Source organism: Eurypyga helias, unplaced genomic scaffold (assembly GCF_000690775.1).
Source record: "Eurypyga helias isolate BGI_N326 unplaced genomic scaffold, ASM69077v1 scaffold5990, whole genome shotgun sequence".
Lineage (NCBI taxonomy): Eukaryota > Metazoa > Chordata > Aves > Eurypygiformes > Eurypygidae > Eurypyga > Eurypyga helias.
Genome location: NW_010224935.1, coordinates 36,037 through 56,184, shown reverse-complemented (window position 1 = coordinate 56,184; position 20,148 = coordinate 36,037). Strand labels below are relative to the sequence as shown.

Here is a 20,148-nt window from a genome sequence, read left to right as displayed (position 1 = left end):
AGAGTGTGAGGTTTTTCCTCAAGAAGGAAGGAACAGCAGAGACAGTGTGTGATGGACTGACCACAACCCCCACTCCCTGTCCCCCTGTGCTGCTGGGGTGGGGAAGAGGCAGAGAAATGGGGAGCAAAGCTGAGCCTGGGAAGATGGGAGGAGTTGGGGGAAGGGGTTTTATCTCTCATTTTCTGATTTAATTGGTAACAAATTGATATTTTCTTCCCAAACTCGAGTCTGTTCTGCCCGTGACCATAACAGGTGAGTGACTGATCCCTCCCTGTCCTTGTCTTGACCCACGAGCCTTTCCAGATATTTTCTCCTCCCCATCCCACCAAGAGGAAGAGCAAGCAACTGGCTGTGTCTTGCAGAGTTGCCAGCCAGGGTTAAACCTCAACATATATAAAGTTTACTTTCCTTTTCTTTTTAAATATACACAGCATAGTGACAATCTGGGGAAAAAAAAAAAAAAAAAAGAATACTGAATGCTTTCAACAGAATAAGAAACAACTTGGAACATGATCCTGTCTTTTAGCCTCTCCATCTCGATTTTCTTGTACTCACACAGAGGCAACGAGTTCTTTAAAAAGTACAAAGGTAATTATCAGTTTCCAGGTTATAAAAACAGGGTTAAAAGCACATGGATGAGCTGCTTTGGGTAGTTAATATTTTTCAGCCTTTGATCAAGCAACTGCAGGCAAATACAAAGCAGAACAGGGTTACCCATTAGGAAGGAGGGCAGGCTGTTAGCAGGACTGCTCCTATTCCACACACGAGATAAGGGAGGGGGAGGAGAGGAACAGAGGAAAGGACACATTCTTCCCTCCTTGAAACATACTTTCCATTTGTTTCTGAAGTAAGTTCTCAAAGTAGGAAAAAAAAGAAGTATGAGTACATTAAATATAAACAACAGCATCTCTCTGCCAAATGCATGTCATTACTGCAGTGCAATCCAAGCAGAGAAATTAAACAAACTTATCATAAAGGCAATGAGGGACAAACCTTTACAGCTCCTAGCTGCTCTTTCCTAAATCTTTCCAAAGGTTTGATCAGAGTTTCAGTAACACTGAGTGCCTAAAACAAAAAAAACGCATGGGTTAGGTTTCTGTAGCCAGAATGACAAGTCACTTCAGCATCAGCAATAAAAAGAAAAAAGCAAGCAAGCTCATGGGTAAAATAAAGGAGAAGCATGAAAGTTAGGAGCCTTAAGTCCTAACTAAAAATATCACATCTCTGAGTTCATTTAAGCTTTCAAAATTTCTATCCCTTATTTCAGTCCACTGTCAGGAAAATTAAATCTAAAATAAATGCAGAAATTTTAGAAATTTAGAGGCTGCAGCCAAACTGCAACTGCTTTACTCGCAGAAGTCTTGCGGATCAGCTTGACTGTCTCAATGACTGAACACCAGAATGAGACACAGGACAAACTATTCTCATTTGGGAACACAAAAGTTTCTGCAACAAGAAACTCTACAAACAACTGCAGAATGGACTACTGAGTAGCAAATAATAAGGCTTTAACACACAGTTAAAGCCATTAGGCATTGGTATCTATATTTCCAAATACTTACATTTAATTACATTACGAAAATCTTAAGTTAACCAAAGTTGGAAAATCAAGAGTTCCAAAGTTAAGAAAGAAGAGGTTTAGTTGACTGGGTGAGCAGCCACGAGTGCACTTATGACAAACTGCCTCATACCATGCTAAAGAGAAACAAAAAGGCCACAATATGCCATTTTAAGACAGAAAAATGTAAGTTATTAGATCTGGCCAGCAAACAGAGTTTCTAGTTCACATGAAGTTTCACTGGAGAAACAGCAGGGTTTGGTTTAGTTTCTGTGCAAACAAGACCTAAAATTTTTTAAATGTTTGAAATTTCAGCAAAAGTTGGGACTTCGTGAATGCAACAGCAGCACAAAAAGGATGGCAAGAGCATCAGGTGTGGAGGAGCAGGTGGGATCCTTTTGATCTCAGTCCTAAAAAGACTCACAAAGTAAATCAGTAAATTGTGACCAGGACTGGGCTTATCACACCTCGGGGCTGAGCTGCCAGGCGTCCAGGCAGAGCCCCATGGAGCCCATCTTAGATACAACCAACAAAGGCTTTTTCTGTCTCCTCCCCCACACCGCCACCCCCCTTCAAATGTGAAAAGTTTCAGATAAACCATTGAAGGCTTAAACCAGCCTTGTGGAACACTCCTGAAAAGCTCTTATCATATAACACAGGAGGAATGTATTACAGATCTGGCATAAGACAAATCTGAACAGAGCTGTCTGCTCCCACCCACCCCTGGAGCCATGCAAGGATTACTGCGGGACTCATCCTGCCAACTCACCGTAACCAGAGCAACCCAGATGTTCCAACAGCCAGGGCAGCACGCTAACCTCTGTGGCCAACAAACCAAAATATTTGGCAAGTCTGGGCCAAACTGCATGTTGCAGTGTCATCCAAACACCAGACACTTCCTAACTTCAAAGCACTTGTTCTCATGGCCCAAAACTTTTCTCTCTGCATCCACTTTGTCAAAAACAATTAAAGCTCCCTTCAGTGCAACCTTGGTGGGAGCCAAAGAAAAAGACTGGCTGACAACTGTGTCTTTCAGAAATGTACAGCAACACTGGGCTAACCTCGACACAGGAGACACTTGTGTTGAGCTAGAGGGTGGGGAAGGGACCTCTGCCGTGACTCCAGCCCAGCAAGGGGATATCCCAAGACTCTGGGCATGCTCTGGGTGGCTGGAGAACAATTTGTTCCCTGAGCTGCCTCCACTCCCAGTGAAAGAGAGCCAGGGCAGTCATATGCCCTGAGCAGGAGCTGAACTGTGGTTCTAGGAAGGATTTAGCCCACCTGGCAGCCTCTGGACATACATCACGACTCAAGCAGTTACCAGGAGTCTCCAGGGCAGTTTGTCATATAACTCAGGTTTTACAAATTTTGTCAGACTCCTAAAACTTTCCTGGAAATTCTTAGTGGCTGAAAGGAAACAGTAATTTGGCTTTGTAATTGGATCAAGCACCAGTAGCAGTTTCCTGGGACACAGCAAAAGCGCCTGGGGACTGAAGGATCTCTCCTTGCTTGCTGGCCACAAGGATTCTCACAAGTCAGAGCGGAGAATTGCTCGTGGAAATCACAGAACAGTCCTTCTCTACTGGAGAACTTCAAGAAGTTTCAATTGTTTCTGCCAGTTTCCTCTATACTGACAAAATGAGGGAGAAAGCTATAAGGCCTCCTCAGAGCAAAAGGCAGAGAGGACGACCCTAGCTGCAAGGAGGGAAGAGCACCATGGTTAGTGGAACCATTTAAAAGCACAGAAGGTACCAGCTGAACACCTCAATGGTCAGAAGGTGATATCTGATTTTTAATATCGTTAGATATTAAAAAATTAATATCTAACAATAAGTTGCTTATTAGTTGTTTAAACTTTTCCACAAAAAATTGAAATGTAAGATCAACAGGCAGTGAATGCATGCTGAACATGAAGTCCAAGCCACAGCAAACCATAGCACCTTGATGTAACAGCAAGGGGGGAAAAAAAAAAAAAAAGGGAAAAAACCCACATGCAGAAAAGGCTGCCATTCATAAACCAGCTGGGCTGACTGCAAATCACTTGGTCTGCTACACTCCTGTGCAGCATTAACCATGGGAACCACTACAGGAATTTGTTTGAAGCAGAAAATAATCTTTGAATCAAAATGGGATGTTCCCTCAGCGACTGCCAACAGATTCCACTGCTGCCAGTGGTATGATATGCTAGTAACTTTCATTAAAAGAAAAGCAGGCCTCCTCTCCTTCCAAAACAGATGTTTCCCACTTTGCGTAACAAACTTTTGCTAACAGATGCCTCTCCAACAGAATTTTGCCTGCCATACAGGTATTTATGATTTGACACCCCCTCTGCTTCCTGTACCTGGGCTAAACAACTGCGCTCAAGTATTTCTTGGTGATCTTTGGTCATTCTCATGGAGCTTTATATCAGGCCCATATATAAAAGTATAAGAGGAATATTTCCTCCTCGTTGAAATGAGCACATATGTGAGCTTATGTGTGTATAAGCGTAAACTTTCAACCAAGAGGTGACTGGTAAATTTAACAGTGAATTACAGAGCTGTTCTTCTGACTGGCAGAAATAAAAACAAAGGTCATAATTAAAATATGCACAATACTACATTAAATAAGGGAGGTATTCACACTGTTCTCCAGTACTTAGAATCCAGTGCTTGTCATGAAGAGCTACAAAAAGTTGTGTACGTATTTATAGACCAAAAATATTAAACTGATGTTCACTGTTAACTTAGTTTATTTCTAACTTGGGAACTCAAAGCAATGCCTTCTTTCTTTTCTTTCTTTTTTTAAACCATGCATAACAGACCAGTAGACAAAAAAAAGTAACATTTTTCCTATTATAAGGAAATAAGCTAAATATTGCTTGAACATATTTGTCATTATCACTCGCACCTTCCTTAAAAACTAGGACTATGTCAAAATGTAAAATTTCCAAGAAAAGCTATATTGGGCATTTAAGTTACATATTCATTAACATACAATTACACATTCCTTCCTCTTTTAACTTCTCTCTATTCTTAATTTTCATTCCTCTACTCCTCTAAATCCTGGCAGATTATGATGGGAATGTACTATTTAAAACACAAACACACAAAAGAAAATTCTTTCTTTTCTTTATGTTTCTGATCTATCCAAACCTACCTGAAAGGAATGTATACTAAATTTAAAATCTGTCAGGCAAATCACGGCAAGTGTAAGTCATAAGTGAATCAATACAAATGGGTCATGTCTTGGGTAACTATCAACCAGCTTTACGAATGTCAAAGTCTCAGGAGGGCTTTAAGAAACGTTTAACATCATGTGCACACGTGCCTCCGGCAGACACTCTGAAACTGCTGTTCCTGTTATATTTGCTGCACTTATGGAAAGGTCAAAGAATTAACATAAACCTGGCAATAGCAGCAATGAAATCCTCATCACCTCAGAAGATCACTGTAGCCAACACTTGCCCCAACATCTAAAAGCAGGCTTTCAGCTTTGTGTATACCTCCTAATTTCAGATGCCTTTACAAAACTCCACCTGTGCAGGCAGAGAAGTTGTACAGAATGGTGATAAACCTGATTTTTCCAGTCCATATTCTTCAAAAGAAATAACTAACAGGTCATAGATTAAGGGGCCCAAACCAACATCTCCTAGAGCAGCCCACAAAGGCGCAGACTAAATATCCATTAGTGTTTACAGTCGTTTACTACTTCATCAGTCAAGTCAACAAGATCCAACGGGTAACTTACTAGTCAGTGCCACTCCACAAGGTAACTCTATTAAGCCTGCCTGCCACTTCTTCCCTTCCTGAAGAAGGTGGGAGTATAGCTGTTTCGGGAGAACCTGCTTCCCCAAACACCTCCTCCTATGCACTGTTACCTGCCAGACAGCACCATCCACCACCATTTGATGCTCCTCATGCTTTCTCACCCTCCTGAAGTAGGCAAGGAGCAGTCTCTCCAAGCTCCCTGCTTCCCCAGCAGGTAGAACCAGGCTTGTCTTGTGGTGGGAGGAAGGTCGCCTGCCTGGGCTGTAAAGGAGTCTCAAACCCACAAGAGCTGTCCCCAAAGCTCAGTCCAGCCCCAATGGCTGTAAGGCTAAACTACCTTCAGTTAATCAAAATTTGTTTGGCTTATTAGACAAATGCAGGAGGGGCCTCACAGCTTTCATCCTAAAAACAGCCTTAGACCTCAGCCTTTACTGGTAAAACTGGAAATTGCGCATTGCTCATCAACCACTCTGGTAGTGAGGTAAATACGTATGCCAATTCTGCTCCATTCCAAACCTAAGCGTTTTCCCATTCAAGACTTTTACTGAGAAATGAAAAAGGAAGCCATAAACATACACCTTGCTGCAGCCTGCACAGTGACACAGGAGTGCTGAGTTCCCAGTTCTCATCCCAGGAGCTGGAATGCAGATTAGATGCCAAACAGAAAAGGGGGTTTTAAGTTTCCCAGTGCACCAACTGGAAAGATTTATTGGTAGATGGGCAGGACTGTTTCTCCCCTTGACAAAGTAGAGGGAGGCTGCCAGTCAGTCAGGCAGAGCTCATGAAACTGAGCAAGTGTCAATGAAACTGGATCGGGGAAGGAAGTTGTGCCCTGCTGGGTGTAACAGAGAACACAGAAAGGAAGACATACCTAGCAGCGATTCAATAACCAAGTAGTTAACACTGCTGCTAAATAAAGAAATTTACTTTCTAATAAAAAAAATTTACTACCTACAGCTGCACTTCTGCTTACAGAGGATATAGCTCTTCTGTGTTTTTCCTAAGAAATTGCAACTTCAGCCTAATTAAAAAATAAGAAATCTGATTCTGATGCCTCCAATGTTGTGGGATAGGGAAATACATAAAAAACAGATTTTCCTCCAAAAAGTTTTCCTACTTCAGATAATGATTTATTACTGAAATGTCTCAAAGCATTAAGATCCATGCCTGAAACCCTGTATTATGCAACTTTGCAGACACAGTTCCACTACTAAGGACATCAGATGTTACTTGTGAAGCTTTAATCTTTCTTTTCTATTCTTTTTATCTTTCCAATCTATTCTTTCTTTTCCCATGAGAACAAGAGTTGCTCTTACAGTCACACAAATGTGCTCCCCATCAGCTGCACAGCCGACTCTCCTGCCTGTATGCCCTGCAGCTAGTGTGGCATCTCTCTCCAACCACTTCTCAGCACAGGTTTTGTATTGAACTGGAGCACTGGTGACTGCAGTCAGTGCAACCCACACCCGAAACTTCTTCATTTTCAAATGCAAGTTTTCTTCTTGTAAAAGCATCTGGATTTTCTCACTGCTCTAGAGCTTTCCGATCTTAAATAATGAAAGCCACATATTGGGACTAAACACACGTGTGTTTGGGAGTATTTTGGTTTTCAGAAGGAATGCAGCTATAGGCTAAAGAATCTTTAAGGGGCTGGGGAGGGGTGGGAGGGGGCGGGGGTGTCTCACAGCACATTAATACTTGTGTGCCTTTGCACGTGTGCAGAAGCTGTAAAAAAGAAGCGATGTTCATTCCTCTGGGTCTGTTTGCTAGGGAGGAAGCAGTCTGGTAACAAGCGAGTCAGGAGGACAGATATATCTGTACTAGAGACAACATATTTGGAACATTTCTGAGATGCCAGGAGACATCCCTCTTAGGTATTCCAGAAGACTGCCGCTGGGGTTTTGTAAGACAATAACAACTTTCTCAAATTATTCCCAGAGGAATTTCCTAGACCATTGGTCCACTGCCACACAGAGCACAATACAGGCAGACTCTTGAGCTCGACATTTTCTAGCTCTTTTAAAAGCCACAGCTTTGGCTTACAGAGAACATAACAGCAGGACTCTCCAGTCCCCCCTTCTAGTCAAGGGTTATTTCCCATTCATTGGAAATTCATGACTGATCTGGAGGACAGGAAGCTTAAAACATCTCCTATGACCCATCCGCTATGCTGTGCTCTGTTTTGCAAGACTGTTTGCATTGATTAATTTGCCATGAAACTGCTGGCCTCAAAAATTAAGCTGGTATCATAAGCAAACACAGTAAGTTCTTTCATTTTAAAAAATATATATAATTAAATGAAGATGGTGGTTTCCATATAGTTTATAGTATCATAAGAGCTATTCGATAGCCCTGGCTTTTGTATGAAAGTTTATTCTTATGAAATACATTCCACTATAAAGAGAAAAATACCAGAAAGCCATAAACATAACAAACAGGAAAATAAATAGACACAGAGTTCCACAAACACCAACAAATCAGCTTTTCCCCACCTGAAGTGGAGGGAAGCTGTGGATAACTCCTGCAAAGAAAGACCTTCCCTTAGCAAACCCAGTACACAAGAGCTGAACAACCTGACACACCAGAATATAGGTCTGGTTCTCATGCAAGTAGAGAAACACTTCCAATCTACGCTTTGAAATCAACAGTTGTATAGAGATCTTGACATTGCAAAAAGGCTGGCTCAGGGAAGGAAATAGCATAATGCCCATTTTCTTCATGCATGGCAAAGTTCATTGCTGAACAAAAAGATGCCACTGAAAGGGAAGGAATCCAACAGCGAACAATGGCTTCAGTGTTCAGTCAAGAATGAACTGCTCGATTGTCAACGCTGTCCTTCACAAGAAACAGTGGTGTTATTAACAACCAGCAAAATCCAAACTGGTGACAGTTTTACAATGTAAATTCCAAACATTACCCATTGAGGAAACAGCAGAATGAAAATTCTCTAGCGAGTTATGTTGATGCATGCGAGACCACAAAGTTATTTGTAAGAGGAAGGTAGTGGTAACAGAACATTTCAGCCATATTTACTCCGAGATAAGAGGAACGCACTCACAAGTGGCTTTATACGTTTTTTCTATTGTATAGGCAACAGTCATCTTTACCTTGCAGATTAATGTGCACAAGTTCGTAAGTAACTCACAACAATTTCAGAAGACTGTATATAACATTCAAAAACAAATAAATAAGCGAAACATTCAGTGTGAGGAATCACCAAAACAGAGATGTGTCTGTAACAGTCTCAGCTCTGCATTTGTGTTCCATATTCCAATAATTATATGATTACCACTTAGCCTCATGCCACATGGAGAAAAAGTGAAGGCTGGGCAATGAGATATGGCAGCAATACTTCTGCTTCTTTCTAAAACTGGAGAAATTTTTATTAAATTGGACTGTTTGCACAAAGAAAAAAAAGGATCTAGGTCTGCAGTTAAGGTAGTCAAATGCTGTTCCTGAGAAATTCTGTTTTATCTATGCCTCTATCCACATCAGAGATGTTCAGTATAACAGAACCATAGACTGGTTTGGGTTGGAAGGGACCTTAAAGATCATCTAGTTCCAACCCCCCTGCCATGGGCAGGGACACCTTCCACTAGACCAGGTTGCTCAAAGCCTCGTCCAGCCTGGCCTTGGACACTTCCAGGGATGGGGCATCCACAGCTTCTCTGGGCAACCTGTTCCAGTGCCTCACCATCAGGAAGAAGTCCTTCACAGAGAGGATATCTAATCTAAATCTACCCACTTTTAATCTAAACCTGTTACCCCCATTATGCTGTAGACAGCTTAAATTTTGAGAAGTGTATTTTCTGCTGCCTTGGCAGATACATCTAGTAGTCTGAGCTTTCAGTGGACTTAAAAGGATCTGAACATAGAGTACCATATGATGCCTTGAACTCTTACTGAACAGACCTTGAATGCATCTTACCTCCAAAACTACTGGATATTTTTTTTTTTTACCCTAAAACATTGAGTAAACTGATTGCTCTTTCACACAGATTTCTTCAAACTACTGTGAAGACAGATTAAGATTTATGAACACTTAAATACTCATGTGCAGAAAACCAAAGAAAAGCCCAGAAAAATTAATACCAATATGTCCACAGCAGAGTATACTAGTGTAATCTAAACACAGAGTCACTGAATAAAAGGTAATAGTACACTATTCATGAACACAATGTGTTAAGTGAGCACTTAACCTATGAAATACTGATGCACTTAAATACTTCATCATAAGAGGTGAGTATAAGTAAGTATATGTAAATACATATTTGCACAGATTATTTAAATTCTACCTTTAACCTATCAGTGTATGCCTTTGAACCTTAACAACTTCTTTTTACTTGGGAAACCACAACTGGGAAACCTCTCACATTCCTTTTTCCCTTTTTTTTTTTTTAAAGAGGAAGAAAGAAAGAAAGAATAAAATAATGGTTTCACTAAGATACAGATATAATCCATACCTAAACAGTTTCTTACGTTCCGGATAATGGGAATAATTCGGCTATTCAGAGAGATACTATTTTGAATTTGATTTTGACAACCTGGGAAAACTGAAGAAGAACACAAAAGGATTTTTGAGAGGCCAGGACTGCAAAGATACCTATGGCATAAGGACAACAGTCCTCCTTCTTTTCAAAAAGAAAAGAAGTTCAAAAGACAACTACATAGGACCTTTTGAAAGATATTTGAAGGAATAAAAGTGTGACAAAAGTGTAGCAAGAAATAGAACAGACCATATCAAAGTAAAACAGTGAGCTTTATATTGACTTGGGTAATGACAGGAAACATGGTTTGGGTTGGAAGGGACCTTAAAGATCATCTAGTTCCAACCCCCCTGCCATGGGCAGGGACACCTTCCACTAGACCAGGTTGCTCAAAGCCTCGTCCAGCCCGGCCGGACAGGCAGGGATGGGGCATCCACAGCTTCTCGGGGCAACCTGTTCCAGTGCCTCACCACCCTCTCTGGGAAGAACTTCTTCCTGATATCTAATCTAAACCTTCCCGCTTTCAATTTAAACCCGTTACCCCTTGTCCTGTCATTTACAGGCCCATGTAAAAAGTCCCCTGCAAGCTTCCTTGTAGGCCTCTTCAGGTGCTGGAAAGTGCTATAAGGTCTCCCCAGAGCCTTCTCCTCTCCAGGCTGAACAAGCCCAACACTCTCAGCCTTTCATCATAGCAGAGGTGCTCCAGCCCTCTGAGCATCTTTGTGGCCTCCTCTGGACTCGCTCCAACCATAAAATAACATCCTGGTTGCAAAACTGTCCTCAAAAATACCTGTTCAGCTAAAAGCACATTTCAAGCATCATATAGGAAACTACAGCCAAGTTTCCTGCATGATCCAGTTTTCAATAACAAGTTACGGAGTGACTTACCAATAGCTCCACCACACTAACATACATGTGGAGTGAATAAATCTAAGAGAAAGAGTCAGTGCTTTCAGAAAACATGAATAAAAATAATTCTGATGTTAAAGAGTCTAAACTCACTGTAATTAAACTGAATAAGGAAGAATACAGATGCAAAACATCACTTTGAAAGCATTAACAGTGAAAATCCTACTATGAAAAGTGATCAGTTTTAGTCCATGACTACTGTAGAAGAGTTCCCCAAAATTTCCCAGTTTAACTTGCAGTAAAAGAGAGAGGATGGATATGAGGTGGGGGAAAAAAAAAAAAAAAAAGAAGAATAAATATTGGAGTAAGACTAGAAAAATCCCTGTTCCTGGGACTTTTTTTAAAGAAAAGGTTAGACCAGCACTCATCAGGGATCACGTAGGTGTACATGGTCCTGCTGGCAGCTCTCAGGGCTGCAGGCAAGTTCTGTCAACTCAGTCCTGGCATGGGAGTAAGGTAACCAAATAGGCCATGAAACATCACCAGACAGGACCTGAGAGATGGCTGGACCTTGCCTGCAATCCTGAGAGATGCTGACAAAAGTCAGAGTGCTGTGAGAGCTGACTGGGTTTCCAGCGTGGTTAAGGGAGAGTTATGCAAGAAACGTGAACGCCAGAAGCAGCTGAAGGGCTGGGAGGGGAAGCACGCGCAGCCAGTACATCAAGGTGACCGCACCAGTAGTGCTGAGTGCTGCTGAGATTACTGAGGGAACAGTACAAGTGCTATCAAATATGGTCATGATTTAGCAAGACTGGAATCAACAGGGAAAACTAATCAGGGGCAGGCTTGTCATTCCAAAGATTGGAATGGAGGAAGGGGTGTATGAAGGTGGTAAAAAGAAAGGTGAAAAAGGGCTAACAAAACCACCAGTGATCAGTACCTACCAGGTAGGCGCTGTTCAGCCCCACAGTTTAACCGAGGGCAGCAAGTGAAGCCTGTTGTTCCGAGTCCATTGCAAGAATCAAACCTGCTTCTGCTGCCAGGAGAACTGGGGCTGGGAGGGACGTCTGGTGCCCTCCCAGGCAAGCAGGGGATAGATAGCAGGGCAGAGCATCTTGGCGTCACCATGTTGGTGCTTGTTAGTCCCCAACCTTTTCCTACTAGCCTTGTGAAGTTCCCTTTCAGCCCTGCACCTCCATGACACTTACGTCAAAGAGGCAGAATCTAAGTCCTACAATTCCATTCATCCTTAACATGTAGAAGTAATTTCCAGAATATTCTCAGGGACAAAACGACCTATTTCCTATCTTCCCTGTGGAATGCCACCAAGCTACAATGCTACGGAAAAATGTAATTTGTTTTTGTATTGGCCATTCCATAATCATTTCAGTGAAATGTTTGGATTGATGTCCACATCCCTTTTCAAAAGCTGCTAAATCCTTTGCCAGAGGGGATATAATTTCAGCAGCCTTTGAAAGAGATGGTAGAAATGTAAAACCATGAAGTGCAAGACTCCAACATCTGAATGAAATTATTCACAAAAAAACTAGAACCAAACAAGTAAATTTATGGTAAATACTAAATAGAGGGTTTTATGGACTCTGGAGTCATCACAAACAATACTTTCAGAAAACCAGGAGAAGTGTAGATGATGGGTATTTCATTTTAGAATGTATCTTAAGTGCAAATTTGTTTCAATTACAATATGTTTGTGCACAAAAATAACTTTTCTCCAATACCTAAAAATTACAATGCAGAGCAATATCTGAAATGTCCTTAGTTCTGTTGTTACTCATTGATGTCTTCAATTTTACTTTATGTGACTGAAATTTATCTGCAGTTCTGCACTGAAACTCAAGTGAGCAGTCAGAAACCTTCTGGTCATTTTCAAAATGCTAAGGGGAAAAATACTCAATAAAGACCATTGTTAGCAAAGACAACTGAACACTTTAAAAAAAAAACAACCCACCAAAAAAAAAAAAATCAACCTGCTATATAATTTGTATCTTAATGGAAAGTCTTTGGATCTCTGACCTGATTCCAAACATCTGTGAGTGCAAACATGCCCTAATATTCTCCATGGGAGTATCCCTAGATCTCATGCCAGCGTTAAAACATCAACTGAGAAGTAAAAAACAGTCAGAGCAGCAGCTGCTGAAAATTATCTTCATCAGTCACCACACAATCATTTTCTCAGAGACTTATGGCTGCTGTTATACTAGCTCACTCTAGAAATGATACATAACACATTCTCCTTCTAACTGGAATTAAATATTTGCCCCACAATGTTTGGTACTCCTCAGTTTTTAATCAAACTGTCACTGTTCTAACAAATGCTGCATGTTACCCTTTTCCTATCAATAAACTGACATTTATTTGCTGCTAGTGTGATAATGTCTTCCATGTAAGCATAGGCATCATACCAAAACAATAAGTAATACTGGTTGGGGGCATTCAGTCTGAAAACCAGAAGTGTTTTACTATACAGACAGCACTGACAGCAGGAAAAAGCAGAGTAAAGACTATACCTTCAGAATTACGTGAAAGCAGCATTCAAACATACTTGAACTAACCCCTACAATTCAGCAAAACAACTCAAGATACTGAAAAGTTGTCCCAGCTATGTAAAAACCGTATTCATCAGGAACATGTGAAGAAACACAGAGTCCCTAATTCTGACCCAAGTGTGGTTCCAGATCAGAACAACACGGGATGTAACACAGCACACTCAAGGAACCATGACTATTACCGAGCTCAGGACTGGCAGAGAGAAACATTTACAAAAAAGTGATTCACGAGTTCTTTTCTCACTTATCTACGTACTCCTACACTGCAGGCACAGCAGATGGCAAAGAGGACGACAGAACACAGATGAGTCTCCATTTCCTCTCAGTGGTCACTGACTTCCATGAAGATAAATAAATAATCACATAGCAAACACCGAGGAACATAATTGCTATCTAGATAGATGTAAGAGCATTTCCTAGATGCAGGATTCGACCACACTCGGAAGAAAACTGGGTACACATCATGTGCTTTATGAATCCCTGTTCCAAAAAGAAAGCTGGGTATGCAACTGCAGAGAACCAAGGTACCATCCAGAAAGAACTCCCCCATCTTCTGGATAACTTAGGAAAGGAAGACAGCAAGGTGTACTGCAGAGCTCTCAGCCCGCAGTCTGTGCACAGCCAACCTGACCCACATTACACCAAAATGCTAAGCAATCACAGGCACAACAATGAAGAACACTCCTTTCTACACAACAGAGCAACTAAATGTTTGCAGATACAACCCTCCACCAGAAAGCTCACCTACAAAGAACAGGTCTGTAAGTCTGCTACTGCATCCAGCCACCACACTGCATCCTAAATCCACATAACCGTTGAAGTTGGAGCCACAGAGATCCTGCGTCCAAATCTGGCCAACTTCCCAACCTTGGGTGTCCTGCTGCAGTACTAAGTCTTTCATCTTGCTTTTTACTGTAAATGGTAAACAACTTTATGATGGTTTTCCCCATTCTCCATAGCCATAATTTATCAGGGCACTACCAACTCATAGTTACCATAACAGCTTTCTTCCTTATGAGAACTAGCTGTTGTCTGTAACTAGACTACAGAACCAGAGGCTGCACAATGAGAGCTTTCATTGTTAACTTATCAATATAAATATCTTGGTGGTTAACAAAGCAGTAAGCAACTTGAACTGACTTCCATCTTACGCTGCCATACATACAGCTTTTAAAAAACTTACTGCAACTCACCAAAATTTCTCTTTGTTCTTCCAAATTTTTTAAGAAGTTTGAAAACTCATGAAGTGACGCATCTGTAACACAAAAACAGAAAAAATAAGTTTAATCATAACGCAGTATAGCATGGCAAAATATAGCCACTTACAGTCACTCCTTACCTACCTATGTATCTTTCATCATCTGTCTCTGCATCACCAATGAATTCAAATTTAAAGTCTCTCAGAGAATGGGCAAATTTTCTCTGGGCTGCTGAAAGGTCTGCAAGGACAAAAGCACAGATTGAAGGTTAGGGAATCATTTTTAGAAGGCTGAAAGATCCCCCAACCCCTAGAATAATCAACTTTTACAAGAAACTCTTCACACAGATCTGCCTAAGGACACCACATGACATCCAGTATTGCCTAATGCTCTTCTGATCTCATCCAGGAGTTTGTCACACACATTTCTTTATACAAGACTATATAATAGAGAGCAAGTGTGATCATGTGTACAGTACTAGACCTATTCTTACGCTTCACTATGCCAAAATCTAGGGCACAGGCCATACAAACAGATCTGTAACTACAGAAGTTCAAGATGTAAAGTTGTGCCAGTTGTCTTACTCTGCTAACCTGAATTCACTAGTATATTTGTCAGCACAAATATACATCTTAAGATTGTCTATAGACCTTACATAGATAGCTCTGCTAGTATAACATTCATACATATAAACCAAATTTAAGAGAATTTTTGTACTGAAACTAAAAATTCCATGGCGCTAAACTACACCAAAAGTTAGTTAAATTCACAGCATTAAAATTGATTTTGTGTAATAACTGTTTTGTAGTTTTCCTAAAAAAAGTTCTTCAACCCCGTGTTTACCTATTAGTGTTTGACAATTTGGGATCAGAGGGCTGCACTTTAAATCCTTCAGGAAGTAATCAGACTGTATATTCAGCCACAATATCATCATTATAAACTCTTACTAAAATGTATAAAGCTGTAAATAAGACGTGCACACACACTTTTCTGTTGTGCTGATGTGCAGAATGGGAATGTCATGAGTTCTGGAAGGATGGAATTGCTCAACAGAAAAAAAGAAAAAAGATGCATGTCCTGGCACACTCCTACCCAGTAGTAAAGGTTTTACGTTTGTCAGCCAAGGTTAAGGACAATCTGAAATATTTAGTTAATCTATAATCTTTTTCTTATCACATGCAATTCTAAAGGGCCAAGAACAATTCTTGTAACAGACCAGCTAAGCATTTTGTTCTTTAATATTAACTGGAGCTAAAAGACTACAAATTTGAGCTTTTCTTTGTTCTTGTTTTGTTTGTTTAAAAAATAACGTTATGCTAGGTCCTGCATCCAACACATCGTATGTTTTATCACGCGTCATAATCAAGTACAACTTGAGCATACAGCCCTGTACCAAAAGTTCAGCTCAACCACTTAAAAGCATGTCACAAATACTCTACCAACAGCAAGACAGAACCTAAACCAAAAAAATGCTTTCTGTTCCTTGCCATTCCACATTCCTTTCTTTCCACCCATTTCTCATAAGTCCTTTCCTCACCTATTGCGTAACAGCACTGTTCCCTTCAATGCCATGCTACCAGGTACTCGCCTCCCTTTTGCGACTGCTTCTAGAGCCTGTACCTGTACCCTTCAACACATGCAGCAGCAGGATGCTGCACAGGGTCAAAAGAATAAAGATAAGAAAGCTGAATGATAAAGTAACACAATACCCATGCAAAAGGAAACATGGGTATTTTAGCTCAAGTGTCTTGTGCGCTAAAAGGCTGCTCACAAACCGGACAGCAAAAAGCTGTGAAAGGCTTAAATATGGAAAATAACAAATTTCTTAAACATCTGGTGTTATACTTATTTGCAAGCCAGGTCACAACACAAGGCTGAAAGGAGTTTATTTATGGCAGAATGGTTCCAGCAACACACACTCTCCCAATCTTAGTTAATTTTCTTGAATCCGATAATCCCCTACCAAAGCCCTGTCATATGAGCGCTAGCCCCATGCTAGAGGAAAGAATTGGTTATTACATTTTCTCCCACTTGTAGAGGTGAAGTGTTCAAATAATGTTAGGCAAGGTACACGTTAAGAGAAGGCATGCAGCACTGCATGCACACATCACTTCCCTTTCCCCTCTGCAGGCTGAAAGGGGACTAAAATGCTCAAGTGGACTATGGTCTTTCATGAGACTTGGCGCAAAACCACCTCCTGCACGGCTGCATATCCCACCTCTCCAACAAAAAACACCTCTGGTGACAGCAGACAGAATCTGTGCCCAGGCCCTGACTCTTCCAGTCAAGCTGAGAAAGGGCTGAGTCAAAAGACTGAGCTGCTCACAGGATAAGAAAGCCACACTCATGTATTTCTCTCTACTGAATCTGCTAAGGGGTTGGAAATTACTGACCAAAGGGCTAAGCAAGTGGTTGGAAGCAGTAACCTTTTAACAGACCAAAGCTAGATTCGCAAAGTTCCTGTATTACAGCCATAAAGACACTGCATTTTGCAATATCTTTCCACAAATAATCTTTGAAATGCTTAAGAATTGTTCCAGAAAATGTTGGAAAGCATCAAGGGGTGGGGGGAGATTGGGACACAGAAGAATAACCTGATGGGTCAAGAAAAGTCACAGACACCTGGCTATTGAGCTACCCAGAAGAAAAGACGCTGAAATAGAAAGAGATTTTCTGAAGCATTTTAAGTACTAAGCACTGTCAATAAAGGTGAGAAGTCACTGGACCAAAATAAAAACCAATCACATGTTGCAGAATGTAACTGGGAAGAAAAAACACTCCTGACTGGGGAAAGAACATTACAGTCATTTGGTTCACCAGACTGCTGCAATGATCAGAGTCCTAACTGTTGCCAAAATAAAGAGAGATTTAATCCTGCTTAGTCAGCCTGCGTTAACCGCAAGATTCATCCTCCAATGTTTATATATCATCCATCACTCTTGTTTTATTTTAGCTAAATTTACATTTAAGTTCACATTCTGTTTTCACTCCCTACGCCAAAATAGCACTGGTCTAACATAAAACTAGCACCTCGCTGGGCAAAACCACTGGTGCCCAGCTATTCAGAGGAATGGAAGAGCCTCTGGATCTGCCTCTTGATAAACTAAAAGAAACAAACCTTGAGTATCAAGTAGAGATGGAAGAAAACCTTCTCAAAAAGTCAGAGCAAGAACACTGCACTCCTTGCTACAGCACAGGAAAAAAATCCAAGGATGGTGGCTAGACTCAAAATGATTGCAAAGCCCTGTGCTGAATCTTCTTGCTGCCGAACAAGCCACAGCCAGAGGGAGACACCTGAGACCCTCTGCAGTCAAACCTTCCACTGTGGGACGAACAGAATGAAACCTCTCCAGCCTTTACCATGACAGATTCCACATGTCCTATGTTTACATACTTATAAGCATTTATAAAACTCCATAAAACCAAACTGGATGCTAATATCATCATAAGTGCTATGATATCTTACTATTATGTTACAATTTAAATGCTGAGCATTGTTGCTTAAGTTAGAGATTTCATAAATGTAACTTGGCTTTCCTCCATCCTGTGTCAGAAGAACTTTACTACAGCAAAATCATCCGGCTGGTACTGACAGACATGTCCCAGTATCCTTCCACATCAGCATTAGAGCTTGTAAGACCAGTATGTGCCATATGGTTCAGCCATGTGCTGAAAGATATGGTTTAGTGGTGGACAGATACGGTTGGACTGGATGATCTCTAAGGTCTTTTCCAACCTAGTGATTCTATGATTCTATATACAGACTGTAAACATACATGGATTCCAGCTACACACATGAGAGTAAGATGGTACATGAGCATGGTTTGTACCAAACAGCACAGCCAGTTACACTGATTATCCAAGTAACACCATAGCTTACTGAAAAAACACACTGAGAATTTAGGGGGCCAGAAAGTAATTATTTTATTGCCTTTAATTCTCCACATTCTACACAGTAACACCAAACACAAAGATATAGGAAGCAGTAATAGGGTGGTTGCTTGTTGAAAGCTGCTGCTAGTATTTAAAGGGAGGAACAGGGCATTCAGTATCAAAGACTGTTTAAATATCAACCAAACCCTAACATTCTTTCCTGAATAAAATGTAATCCTGGCAAACCCATAAGGCAGAGGCATTTCAAAGCCTCACTTTCTTAATACACTAAAAGCAACCAAGCATTTGCTAAATGTTTTGACAGAAAGACTGAAGAGAAAGACATTTCCAAAGAGAGAAGGGAGGGACATAAGGACACCAGAGCTTTTAATATTCTCCTTTTGTTAATGTTCATGTCAGCACACTTTAATTTTTTCATGTTTGAATGCAACTACTTAAAAACACCAGAAGAAACAGGCAGCTGCCAGATCCTCCACTTTGCTCTGAAACACCTTGGTAACAAGTGCTCCTGTCAGCTCGTCTTGCACCAGATGCACTGCTCGTGCCCCACACAAATACCTCTGTATTTTTCCATTTGGATAGGGAGGAAAATATTTTTGTTCCTTATCTGAACTGAGCCAACACGACACCATTAGTTGCTAGGCAGTGGCCAGCTCTTGCTTACAGCACCAAACTCCAATCACTCCCTTTAAGATCAGTACTAACTTCAGTGTTAACCACCTAAACAAAAACCCTTGCATGAAGCAAGGCAACACTGCTTCCTAAGATCTCTTCAGCATGGCAGGAGAATTACCTGCTCAAATAGCCTTTTGTATTAGTGTCAACATTTTTCTACAGCAAAATACAGATTTTCACATCAAGCTTCACTTTTACTGCATCATAACGATCCTTTAGGAAGGACTGGAATTACACTGACATTCCTCAACCCTAACTACAAATCTCACGAACAGGTATGGCTCCAGGAATGACAGATTTCTAGTGGCTTTATTTAACATGGGTTAAAATTGTTCTGGTCTTGTTCAACAACATTCTCCTCCAGAAGCTAAAAAGTTAACAAGAACATTTAACCACAAAGCTCATCTTTAAGTTGTTACTACATTAAGGACTAGTTTTAGACTTCTTGATCTATTTTCCTTGCAGTAGGCCCAGATCAGGCAAGCTACACACCACTGTGAAATAGGGAAGGACAAGCTGAGTTAAGAGCTGGCCTCTCCCCTCTTTTTCCCAGGAGTCAATCTCACTTGCAAGTTCTAACAAAAGAGCTTCAGAGGAACACAATACTTGAAAGAGTTTGTCCAGGAGCTGCAATATGGACTTGTATGACTTTTTATACAAAATATGCACCACCTCAACACTTATAAAAGCAACTTGTGTTTCTCTACTGTGTCCCCTTTAGCAAGGTGAACAATGAATTTAATATAATCCACAACACTGAGAAAATGCACAGGATTTAGTTACTACCTTAGTAAGGTGGATAAACAGGATTTACTTATCAAATTAGCAGATGCAAGCCATGCGGCAGAGTCTCAAGAGCAGTAACATGTTCCAACTCCTTAAAACCAAATAAACTTTTTAAGACTCTCTTATAAGTATATTGAAAGAATCATCAAAACCAAAGAATATGCCAATAAAGCTAAAATACAAAGTTACTGATTCCCCTCCAAAGGCAGAAGGGAAATCAAGTTCAAAGACTAAAAGGTTTCTGGAGTCCCATTTTGATGTCACATTACCCACAGCAACTCATGAGTTTCTGAGAGCTTTGCAAATTCAGGTATGAGGATTAAAAATCAATTTATTACTGACTTGTCAAGTAGCTCAACTTTCCCCACCACCTCCTGCCCCTCC

General features: G+C 40.8%; 1 protein-coding gene across 1 annotated transcript in view; it reads right to left on the bottom strand.

The window, feature by feature from the left end:
• Positions 1-20,148, bottom strand: part of ARHGAP10 (Rho GTPase activating protein 10) — a 148,651-nt gene that overhangs the window by 92,479 nt on the left and 36,024 nt on the right. Inside the window, exons 2-4 of the mRNA XM_010147235.1 lie at positions 14,554-14,649; positions 14,404-14,465; positions 994-1,065 (exon numbers count right to left, since the gene is read on the bottom strand). Coding sequence (XP_010145537.1) covers positions 994-1,065; positions 14,404-14,465; positions 14,554-14,649 — 230 coding nt within the window. The remainder of the gene's footprint in view (positions 1-993; positions 1,066-14,403; positions 14,466-14,553; positions 14,650-20,148) is intronic.